At 38.8% G+C, this 12,313-nt stretch overlaps 1 protein-coding gene across 1 annotated transcript in view; it reads right to left on the minus strand.

The window, feature by feature from the left end:
- Positions 1 to 322: 322 nt before the first annotated feature.
- Positions 323 to 12,313, minus strand: part of LOC104626734 (adenylate cyclase type 1-like) — a gene marked incomplete at its 3' end in the record, with an annotated part of 42,140 nt that continues 30,149 nt past the window's right edge. Inside the window, exons 7-10 of the mRNA XM_010294739.1 lie at positions 8,258 to 8,342; positions 4,253 to 4,342; positions 1,083 to 1,339; positions 323 to 449 (exon numbers count right to left, since the gene is read on the minus strand). Of these exons, the coding sequence (XP_010293041.1) occupies positions 323 to 449; positions 1,083 to 1,339; positions 4,253 to 4,342; positions 8,258 to 8,342 (559 nt within the window). The remainder of the gene's footprint in view (positions 450 to 1,082; positions 1,340 to 4,252; positions 4,343 to 8,257; positions 8,343 to 12,313) is intronic.

The following is a 12,313-nucleotide window of genomic DNA, read 5'->3' on the forward strand; positions in this document are numbered from 1 at the left end:
TATTGCTAACAGTCAATTTCCCATGTTTGAAATTCTTTTCATAATGCACCTTAGATATAAATATATTACCTCATTAATGATATACTGTTACAGAACAACTACAAAAAAACAAATAAAAACACTTCTCCAGAGCAAATGAATTTTATACGTTTGTGGAAAGAAAGCTCTAATAATTTTTCTCTGTAAACCCCAACAGATATGAAAAATTTTGAAAGTGTCTTAGACCAACTAATTTGTACTGAAAGTATTTGCAAGCCAATTCAAAAAAGTCAGACGTCATTTTTTGTGCATGAATACTAGAAATAAATGTCCTACGACTTACCTGCACAGCCCAGAGGTAGTCTAGACGCAGCTTCAAGTCCACCTGTCTGGAATGCAGTGCCAAAGCACAAGAAAATAGCAAAATTGCCAGTATCGGTTCATAGCCACGCATATAAAAGGAGCCACCTCTTAAAAATAAAAGGAAAGTAAATGGGTTATTCCAGGTTTTCTAATACCTAACACTTCATATTTTTAATATCAGATCTTTAGTTTAGAACATGTGGGTATCCCCTAACCACTAGCCTTTTCTGAAGAGGCTTATATGAGCAGGGAGATGGGTGACAGTAAATCTGATCGCTGCATCACACCAACATTCAATTTCTTGAGGATTTTATACTGCTATGCATTATTGTAATGTGTGTGCAAGGTTTTTATTAGAAAATATAAAAACATTCAAAAGCTCAAAAGCTTAAATGAAATTAGAATTGATTGAGGGCTGCTGAAATATGGAAATGAAATTTTTAACAGTGTTTTTCTATTTCATGTTATAGTTAGACTGCAGTGTTTTCAGCTGAGGTATGTTAGCCTAAAACTACAGAATAATGGGGCAACAGCTGCTAGTTCCCAAAAGATGATCTCCTGTTGATGGATTACTAGATCCTACAGTTGCTGTGGAGAGGATGGCTTAAGTATTTTTTATGTTTTACTGACTATATAGCCCTAAGCAGTATTGAATGCTAGAGGACAATTCACAGATGAGTAGTCAATATCATGACTATCTATACAGAAGTAGCCATTGCTTATTTTTTCAAGATACCTACCCCATTGCTTTTCTGTAACCACTGAGTTCCAAAATAACTATGTAAAAAATTGTAACAAAAAGCAGGAGAATCATTTTTGGCAAGGAAGATACACGTAGAAATATTGCCAAGGTGAGAGTCCCCACTACACAGGAAAGGAAAGCATAGTGGGCTGTGTCACATGGAAGTTCATTCATTGTTTTATTTGTTCCACCAGGAGAAATGATAACTATTGAACTGCTGGAATTGGTATTCCAAACCCAAGGCATACAGCCAACCTAGAAAAGACAGGAGAGGTGAGAACAGGAGAAACTTAAATATGAAATAAATAGAAATGCAGCTGCTATGGGGGCTGACTGAAGTTTGTTTCTAATTGGGAAAATATGGCCATAAAATCTATCTCCTTTTCCTGTAACATTTTACTCAGTTTTAGATGGGACACACTCTTCGTTCATTAGATGCCACTAAGGCCAACCAATTAAAGTCTGATTTTAATTTTAAATTCTGAATTTTAAAGTTTCAAACTAAAAAATTAGTAGAATACTTTCCCTCTCAGTGTTCAAAACCAAGAGATTCTCAAGCCAACATATTCCTACAAAATTCAGGAACTTCAGTAAACATTTTATGTGGCCATGTGGGTAAGAATGGTGCACAGAACACAGAAAGAAATATGTTTGTTTTATTGGCTATGTAAATTGTATTAATTTCAATTAATCAAATATAAAATAAAACATATTTTAATCTTTGATTGAAAAGCTAAACATGAATTTCTTCACTTCAGACTTACTTCTGCTATCACATATAATTCAAATACAAGGCCTCATCTTTAATTATCCCTACCATTTCAGTTACCCAAGGAGTTCCATTTTTTCCCTAGACTGGGAAATAAAAAAATGTTTTAGTGCATTTCCTGTGGGAAATTTGAGGAACTTTAACCTGCTTCTTCCAAAGGCAATGTCATGTACATATCTCAGAGCTGCTACTCAAGGAAGGAGGAATTTCTGGCAAATAGTGCAAATCTCTAGAGCTCCAGTTTTAATTGCACTCCAACCTTCACCTCTTATGAAGGGAAAGGATAACAGCATAAGTGAGGCGAGTGGGATGGTAGTGTGAAATTGATTTTAACAGGCACTGACACATAAGTCCTGCCCTGTTACTTAAGCTTCTCTTTTGAAGTGTGTTATTAGAGCTTTTTATTTCATCTTAACCACTGATAATGAAATTTTATAGCATGCTGTAAGAAAACTGACAACCTGAAAGGTGATTAAGCAATATATTTTACAGGGGGTTGTAATCATTTAAAAAGATGAGACATAACCGATAAAATGTGAATTAAACTCATAATGGCTAACATTATGAAATGAGATGAGAAAGAGTGAAGTGAAAAATTTGTTTAATGCAATTTTGTTCAATATCCTTAGGATGCTGTTCATACTAAACTCATCTGAAAACCTAGGCATGCATGAGGGCTTCCTAAATGATGTGCAATCCATCCAGGAAAACACCATGTGCTCTACAACTAAGAGTGAAACCTCAGCACCTAGCTCCTCTGCTAGCTGAGAATTCTAGAGGCATTACTTTGCAGGAACTAAAAATTTCTGCCTATTAAACATTTCTCCTAAACATTTCAATGGTTACAGGCTATTTTTGTTTCAATAAAGAATAAAATTATATTTGTGACCTATCCTAAGTTGTAACTGAATGATCACTTCCTTGCTGGAGGCCAGAACTTCTGAATTCTAATCTGACTTCTTCCAACGATGTTCAACGTTGCCTTAGGCCTTATTGATGTCTGTTTCTCATTTTCACCATCTTTAAGTGGCAACAATGGTGCTTTTTTCATTTGGTCAAAGTAAGTGTCAGATCTATGGGGGTTGATCCACAAAGGTTCCAGCTATCATAATATTCATCTCAATCACAAAGTCAGACACACAGAACTTGCTGAGATGCTAGCTAGGCTGGAGGCACTGCACATCTCTTTACCTTTTGCACTTATATGCACAGTAAGAATCACATATATGTCTGCGTGTTATTAGGGTTGTGTGTTATTCACACAACTGATGTTCAGGAATTCCCAGAAATGTCTGAACATCAGTAATTCTTGGTGCCTTTCAGGACATTGGAATTTTTAGACAAGGGATCCTCTGCCCATTCAGCTCATAGGGATCAGCTTTGTAAATGGTCTCAGGGCAGGTCCAGGGATGAGTGAATACACAAAATACAAAATAAGGGGCTTGGCATCTTAGTTAGTACAGTGAATTGCTCATGAAATCACTGTGTTCCTATTGGTCAGAACACATTGCCTAAATCCCGCAGAGAGGCACGATTTGAGGCATCTGCCTTCTCAGCATTTCCAGTTGTGTTTAGCGTGCTATTTTTGTGTGTATTCTTTCCTTTGGGTACCTTAACATGTTTAATTCATTAACATTAACAGCCAAAATGCTGAAATTGAGTGCTAGGAATTTGACAAGGCAACTAGATGCCAAATACTTAGGTGGAAGTTTAAATTCCATTTGACATGCAAGTCCACTATGTAGAACTAGCTGCTAATCTACAGTAAAAGAAGCTCAATTTTCAGATGTATTGAGCAAGTTCACTTCATACAAGAGAAGCTTCCTAAACATTAGATGTGAATAGATCATGTAAGTAGCACAGTGTAAGCACCTTTTCTCATTACGCAATACTATGCATATTTTAAGATCTCATTATCTTTTCTGATCTGCCTGGACCAAAAATATCCACCTGTTATTACACAGAAATATGTTTTGTAAGTTGCCACATAGAAATAAGTGATGTTGTTTGACACCATGCCTTGTCTTTCAAAAAATATTAGCGATTGAACTAGTAAGCAAGTTGAACATTTAAAAATAGTTTTCACATAAAGTACATGACCTCAACAGACTATGTGATACTAAGGTTTGATATAAAAATTTCTGTAGGTGTTGACTAGGTATTACCTGTGTAATTTACTATTAGCTTTGCCATTCCTAATTCAAGACCCTGACTCAGGGCAGTGAAAGTCCAAATTATAGAAAAAGGCTTTATTTTTGAAGAAACATGCTCTGCAAGTATGAATAATAAAAAGAGTAGGAATTCACCAGATGAGAATATGGTATGTATTTAATGGATCCGTACCAGGTTGTTCTTTAAACAGAATGCTAAATTAAATAATACTTGTTTTAAATACTCACCACACATCCTTGAGCCACAGAGTATATTAAGATCACAATAAAAATACACAAAATGGTACGAATTTGTATTGTCAGGCACCCTGGAAAACACTAAGGAAGAAAAAAAAGATTAATGGATAAAGATTTAAAATATTTTTTAAAGTGGGTTTGGTTTTTTTTAGTAGCCTATAAAAAGAAGTGAATAAGGGATATGGAAATTTTGCCTGCACTGCAAATTATGAAACAAGCATGCAGTTATTATTGTGAACATGTGTTTTAATGGTAATTGCATTTTTGGGGATAATAAATATGAAATTATTATTATTATATGTTATCTCTCATCATAATTAAAACTCCTTGAAAGGTTAGTAAGATGTCTGCTTATAATGCAAATAATAAATTAGGATGGCATTTAATTTTGTTCCCATGGGGAAAATACCCAAAGTATCTTTTGCCTTGCAAATTATCATCTACAAATAGTGATCCAAGAGAACATACTGTGGTAGCATAGAATTTTGGAGTGGTATTTGTGTCTTCTGCTACAATAGCCACATTAAATGCCAGGGTAGTTTTAATTATCAGGACTCATTAAAAAATATTAAATTTGTCAAAGCAGAAAGAGCAGTAGAGAACAAATATGTCTGGTGGAATGGAGTCTTGTGAATCTCATGCTAATCTCCATTTTTACCCTGATTCCATCACTGTGAAGTGTGAAGTGCTTAGTGCTGTGAGCATACATGAAGCCAGGGACAGAAGGTGAGAGAGGAATGATAAGTCTGTCAGGCTCTAGCACTTATGCTTGTTCCAGTCATACTGATCTACTCTGATTTCAGGGAAAGCTGCTTTCCTTCTTTTGCCTTGCATTAAGAATGTTTGGGGTGTCTACTACCTACTGGATCCAGGATACATCTTTCAGACCACAGGACTTCTTCCAGTGACTTCAAGGGGCAAGAATGAACTCCAGGAAACAATGATATTTAAAGGGGGAACAATTCTGTGTACCTTAAAAGGACAGGGCTCAGACTTACCAAGTCTGGATTTGACTTAAGATAAAATGGAACAAGCAAACACCTAATTTTTGGATGAAAGTCACTAGTCCTGAAAAAAGCTGTTCATTTCATGGGTATCACCAACATCAAAAACATAGCTTCCAGAGGGCAGTAAAGTACCCATAGAGAGGGGCTTCTGTGGCCTTGGCACAATAGAAATCATGTATTGAAACTCCTCCCCTTTCTTTCACATATGCAGAGGCATTTCCCCTACATGTGTGACTATGAATTAAAAGTTTGAGACAGTTATAGGTGCATCAACTTCATCTGGACTGTGAAACATGAGACTACTGTAATTACAGAAAAAATAAAAAACGTGTGATCTGCAAATACATTCTGGCTTCAGTATGGATTAAGTCTATGGGGTGGGGAACAACCAATGTAGTATCAATAGTAGATTTATATAAGCATAGCATGGACCTGAGTTAATTGGCTACACCAGAAACCAGTTTAACTGTTAGTCAGCATCAGTAAAATATATCAGGACACCCAAGGTATATCACCATTAATAAAACAGTGAGCATATTGTAGAACAAAAATCTCAAATTTTAAGAACCTCATGTTGAAAAGTTGTGTCTCAAGGGAGGGGATATAGCAGAGTCCAAAATTACACTGTGAAAAAAAAGAGATAGACTAGTTCTGCATTTATTCATAGTTATCATACAGTTCAGGTTGGAAGGGACCTCAAGGGGCCCAAAAGTACTATCTGCCTTGACCCTGAGGGCCATTTCTATATAGCTGATCAGTACCCAGCCTGTGTCATTGCAGGGGGTTCTTCCTTCTCAGGGCCTGGACTTTGCATTTAGCCATGTTGTATTTCATAAGATTCCTGTTGGTCCATTCTGCCAAGCTATCTAGGTCCCCCTCAATGGTCATACTGCCAATGTGTTGGCTGTTATGACAAAATTGGAGTCACTTGAAAACTTGACATGAGTATACTCCATGTCCCTCTCCAGGTTGTTGATAAAAATGTTTAACAGGACAGGTCCCAGGATAAGGTCCTGTGGTGCCCCTCTTATTACTGGCTTCCAGGTAGAGTATGACTATAAATTGCTGTGCTCTGAATGTGATCATCCAGACATTTTTTTTACCCATCAAATTGTCCACCCAACTAGACCAAAATCCTATGCACACATGAGGTGGAACATGTGTGGGTTTATCCATATAAATAAAATACAAAATAATAATAATAATTTTGTTTACAGGAAATATATACTCCATTAGTTCAGTTTGCAACCAAATAAGCTATCTACTGCTTGTTAAAGAGAAAATCCTCATAGTTCGAAGATAATGCTTCATAGTTAAAAATGACAAAGCAAAATGCACGTTCAAAGACAATGTGTCCTCACACATTGCACGGATGTGTGGTTCTTTGTGTGTGATACGTATATGTTCTAAATGTTGACATGATAGGTTATTGGGTCAAAAGAGAAAATAAACCTTTAAAAGGTAAGGTATGAGACATGTCTGAATAAAAACTCTGACTGACACTGGAAAGACTTATACATCTGACTTTTTGGTCATTCTAAGATTGCATCTGCTCTTTTATGATAGTATAGAATTTTGGGCTTAATTTTCTTTGTTTTCTTTTATTTGTGGAATTTTTATTAACTAAATAAGTACTGTCAGATCCCCAAAGTGCTAGGTAATTGGTACAGTAAAACATTATTATAGTGGTTTTATGAGTGAGCTATTTGATGATAAAACATGTAGAAATTGAGTCACTTGTCCAATGTATAACAGCAAGTAAGTGCCAGAAGACTGATTAACATAAGGGAATGACTGGTTTACAATTCTATATTCCTTATACATAGCATATTCATTATCTTTTATTTATTATATAAGACAAATTCTCACCACAAGATTTCAAACTGCGATATTCTGAGTTTTCATATTTCTTTATTTTTCTAATGCTGGATTTCATCCTGTAAGGTATTGAATATCTAGAGGAATCTGGTATAAATTAAAATTCTGTTGACTGCCAAAACAGCTGGAACAAACCTTAAATTTGCACTAACCCCAGGGAAATGGCATAAAGAGGAGCCATTTCCTACAAACTTCTTCATCTGTGTTTCTACCATCCATAGACAGTACAACAGATGATAAACTACTGCGTCTTTATGAAACAAAAGAGATCATCAAAATTAGTCCCAAATAATTGTGTAGATACTCTGCTAATACACTATTTGTTTCCATGAAAACAATTACAGCCTCCTGCCAAAGGGCACTTTTTCTTAACTAAAAATTAGTGTGTGTTAATCAGCAAAGCTGATTAACTGTGTAGGTGTTTTCTCCTGATATTTGTCTACAAAGACTAAACTTAGATTACGTCACTACAGATTTCTTTAATCAGAAAATTAGTCTGTAGTTTATTTTGATCTGGCAGACCTAGTTCTCTCCAACAACCAAATGTCCTTCTATATCATTATTGTGTGAACATGTAATGCAGGAGAATTAATCATTACTAAAGGTTTTGAAAAGATCAAGGGTTGCATGTGCAAAACATTGTGCTTTACCATCAAGACAGCTGCTACTTTGGCAAGAAAAGTTTTGAAAACAGTGGGGAAGTTAGCAGGACTTTACACCCAGATACCAGTCAGAATGGAAGGGAAAACTAGTGTGCTCCATAGTCAGAAAGGAGAAAAAGTCAGGTTAAAGCAGCTGTTTATCTGAACACTGGAATGATTCAGTAGCTAGTGGTAGGTGTTCAGGGAAGACATAGCAGAAAAGACAAAAAGCATACCATTGATGGCACTGAATGCTACACTGTTATAATGATTACTCATGTAAAGTCTCCTTTCAAGTGAACCATCTTCGTTTTTGAAGTGCCTAATGCAGTACTTAGCAATGACTTGAAAAGTACATAGATTTCAGATTATGAATCTGTGAAGCATGTGCTGATGGCTTCATATTCCAAAGGACAAGCAAAGCATAGCCACCAAAAGAAAGAACAGTCATAAAGTCTTAAATCACTTACTTGTACTCTTGTGACATGTAGGTACATAATACAAGCCACTAGGAAGCATATGCAGAACACCAGGAGAACAAGAACTATGGTACTCCTAGAATCAAAACACAATAGAAATAAAGCAATGCAACTCAGTAGCAGCAGATGAGAACAAACAGCACAGAGGTCCTTCTCAAATGGTGTCGTGGTTTAGCCCCAGCCGGCAACTAAGCACCATGCAGCCGCTCACTTACTCCCCCTCCCCCAGTGGGACGGGGGAGAGAATTAGGAAAAAAAACTCGTGGGTTGAGATAAACACGGTTTAATAGGACAGAAAGAAAGAAGGAAACAACAATGATAATACCAACAAAGGAATGTACAAGAACAAGTGATGCCCAATACAGCAATTGCTCACCACCCCGTGATCGACAGCCCGTCCCCGAGCAGTGATTTCCGCCCCCCGGCCAACTCCAGTTTATGTACTGGGCATGACGTCGTATGGAAGGGAATATCTCTTTGGCCAGTCTGGGTCAGCTGTCCCGGCTGTGTCCCCTCCCAGCTTCCCGTGCACCCCCAGCCTCCTTGCTAGCAGGCCAGCACGAGAAGCTGGACTGTCCTTGACTGCTCAGCAACCCAAAACATCAGCACATTATCAACAGTTTCTCATCCCAAATCCAAAACACAGTCTCACAATAGCTTCTGTGAAGAAAACCAGCTCTATCCTGGCTGAAACCAGGACAAATGGTATTTTGGATGAATGATGAAGGATCTCCCCCTCACCTTTGCTGTAATACTAACGGTCACAGAGGAAATTTCACAGTGAAATGCACTGCTCTCAAGAATGAGAAATCATTAAATGCTCTTGTATATGGTGCCCACTCTGACCTCAGCAAGGAGATGAAAACACCTCAAAAATTCGACTGTATGGTTGAATGGTGTCAGGAGAGATATTTTCTAATTGTAGGCTAATGCAGAATATTCAGCATGATGACTCTTATAGGTAGAGTGGGTAACCCAATTACTTGGCATTGGCAGCTATGTAAGTTACCAGATGCTTTTCCCTCAAATCTCTCCTTCTCAAAGATTCAAAAATCAGAGGTCAGTCAACTCAGTCACTTATCAAGTCAAATGAAATCAGACTGCGATACCTTCTTCTAATGAAACACAGCAACTCCCTCCTTTTGAGTCTTCCTCAATGGTTAGAAAAATCTTAGGTTTCACAAAGATGCTGTAATAGTTCTTTTAATTTTTAATCTTCCCTGTCCCGATCTTTCAAAATAGGCTTGTTCTTCATGAACAGCAGGGTGCAGACCAAGTAATTCCCTGTGTTCCTGTTTCCAATAACACGGAAAACCTGTGTTGTTGGAACAGTACCTTATGGATGTGAGCAAACTGGCAAAAATTAATCCACCAGCATTGCTGCTTTGATTTATGCTCAGGGACAGCCTGGCCCCAAGCCAGCCATGGAACCAGGGCCATATGACAGCAGCATAACATGATCTTCAGACCTTCTTTTCTAGTCTTGTGAGAAAAACCCAGCTGGTCCAGATGATGTGAGCCATGGCTGCAGGCATATATATATCTGTGCGCTTGACCATGACTGGGGAAAGATTGCTTATATAGGGTTTCTAACAGTAGAAGAGAAGAGTACAGTTCTGCTGCTGTAGAATTTCTCAGTATTTGGCTTTGATTTCAAATTCATGTGCTTTGATTTCAAATTAAAATTAACAATTCCCACCAATACACAAATGGGGAAAATTCTGTGGTGTAGTATGTGTATCCAGAATGGGGAGGTAATTCTAGATGCTGTCAGTGTGGGTTCTGAATACAAGTATTAATAGACAGCAGGTTCTCCTGTGCTTTTAGAGAATTGGCTTGTATTCAGAATAGTAGAATGCTAGAAAAAAATGCAGGGGACATGACTGCAACAGCATTTTTTCAGGCAGCAAGAGCCAACAACCGAAACTAGTGCTGAGTGGGACCCTGACAGAGGTTTGGGCTGGCATCAGTAGCAAAGGGCTACATTTTTTAAAAAAATAAACCCAGCATAAGACATCAGGGGTTTTAGTGGCTATACTGCATGTGTGCCTCCCTAATTGGACAGCTTACATTGACAGGAACATAGCCTTGCTTTCACCAAGTCCACCTGGTGATAAAAAATATGTCTTTAGCCGAGAAGTTGTTTTGTTCAGATGATCATAGGAATTGTGAGAATGCAATTGCTTTCTGTGTGTTTATGCAGCAACTGGCTTTCTTACAACATTTTATTTTCTCTAGATTTTGAACCTCTTCCTTGGAATGTTGTGATACATGTCAAACACCATTATTGTCACTTCTCCCGTTATAGTAACACATTACACTTATCTTGTCTTTTGCATTCTCTTGTCATAACTACTTTGGCAATCTAAAGAGCAAATTATAGCTCCAAGTTCTGCAGAGAGGGGAAATTTTCCAATACTTCCAAAGTTTTAGTCTTAGCTCATGGTTGCATTTGTGTCACAGCAAAGGAAGGGCACAAGAAGAATGAAGTCACCACCAACACATACCAGAAGACTTAAGACCATTCAGTGGGTGGCTTTTTTTAACTAACCCAGTGATGAACAAGTCCATCTCCATGGCCTTCAGTGGTTATGTTCTGCTGGAGCTTGTGTGTCTGTCAGATCAGAGCTTAAACTGAATCTCTGTCCAGCTGTTTTTTAAGTGACAGTACTTTTTGGAAAGGTTACCAATGTACCATACCATATGATTCTTGGAAATTCATTCTAGTTTCAATCACGCTAATACTCTTTGTTTCTCATTGTTCTAAATTGCCATGTACTCAGCTGGGCTTTACTTCAGAAGTAGGTGAAGGAGTCTTAACTATGCTCCAATTAGTCAGCAGAGGTCATTAGTCTTGAAATTGGATGATTTTTGTAAGTGACTTTGAATTCGTCAAATGAATATAGCAAAACGTTGCTCCTTTGGACGAATGGAAGAGACGGCAATTAGACTGAAAGTATACCAACAGAGAATGTCCTGTTTGGGAAGACACTGACCTGGGTGCTAATTCCCATTCCAGAGACATTAATGTTTTGACCTCTGAAGGATGCTTGGAGATGTTCCAGTTTGAATTATTGTATTGGGTTTGTGTGGCAAGGTTTTGGTAGCAGTAGGGGTTGCAGGGGTGGCTGCTGTGGGGAGCTGTTAGAAGCTTCCCCTGTGTCTGATAGAGCCAGTGCCAGCTGGCTCCATGAAGGACCCGCTGTTGGCCAATGCTGAGCCCCGAGCCCATCAGTGACGGTGGTAGCACCTCTGGGATAACATAGTTAAGAAGGGGAGAAAAAAAGGGCACACAGCATTTGCAGCTGGAGAGAGGAGTGAGAATGTGAAAACAACTCTGCAGACACCAAGGTCAGTGGAAAAGGAGGGGGAGGAGGTGCTCCAGGTGCTGGAGCTGAGAATTCCCTGCAGCCCGTGGGGAAGACCATGGTGAAGCAGACTTGCCCCCTGCAGCCCATGGAGGTCCACAGTGGAGCAGATATCCACCTGCAGCTTATGGAGGACCCCACGCTGGTGCAGGTGGATGCCCGAAGGAGACTGTGACCCTGTGGGAGGCCCACGCTGGAGCAAGCTCCTGGCAGGACCTGTGGACCTGTGAAGAAAGGAGCAGGTTTGCTGGCAGGTCCTGTGACCCTGCGGGAGACCCACACTGGAGCAGTCTGTTCCTGAAGGACTGAACCCCATGGAAGGGACCCAGGCTGGAGCAGTTCGTGAAGAACTGCAGTCTGTGGGAAGGACTCACATTGGAGAAGTTCGTGGAGAACTGTCTCCTGTGGGAGGGACCCCACACTGGAGCAGGGGAAGAGTGTAAGTAAGTCCTTCCCTTGAGGAAGGGAACAACAACAATGTGTGATGAACTGACCACAACCTTCATTCCCTGTCCCCCTGAGCCACTTGCGGGGAGGTGGTAGAGAAATTGGGAGCAAAGTTGAATCTGGGAAGAAGGAGAGGGTGGGGAAAGGATCTTTTAAGATTTAGTTTTATTTCTTATTATCCTATTCTGATTTTGACTAGTAATAAATTAAAGTAATTTCCCCAAGTTGAGTC

This window comes from Phaethon lepturus, unplaced genomic scaffold (assembly GCF_000687285.1).
Source record: "Phaethon lepturus isolate BGI_N335 unplaced genomic scaffold, ASM68728v1 scaffold5639, whole genome shotgun sequence".
NCBI lineage: Eukaryota > Metazoa > Chordata > Aves > Phaethontiformes > Phaethontidae > Phaethon > Phaethon lepturus.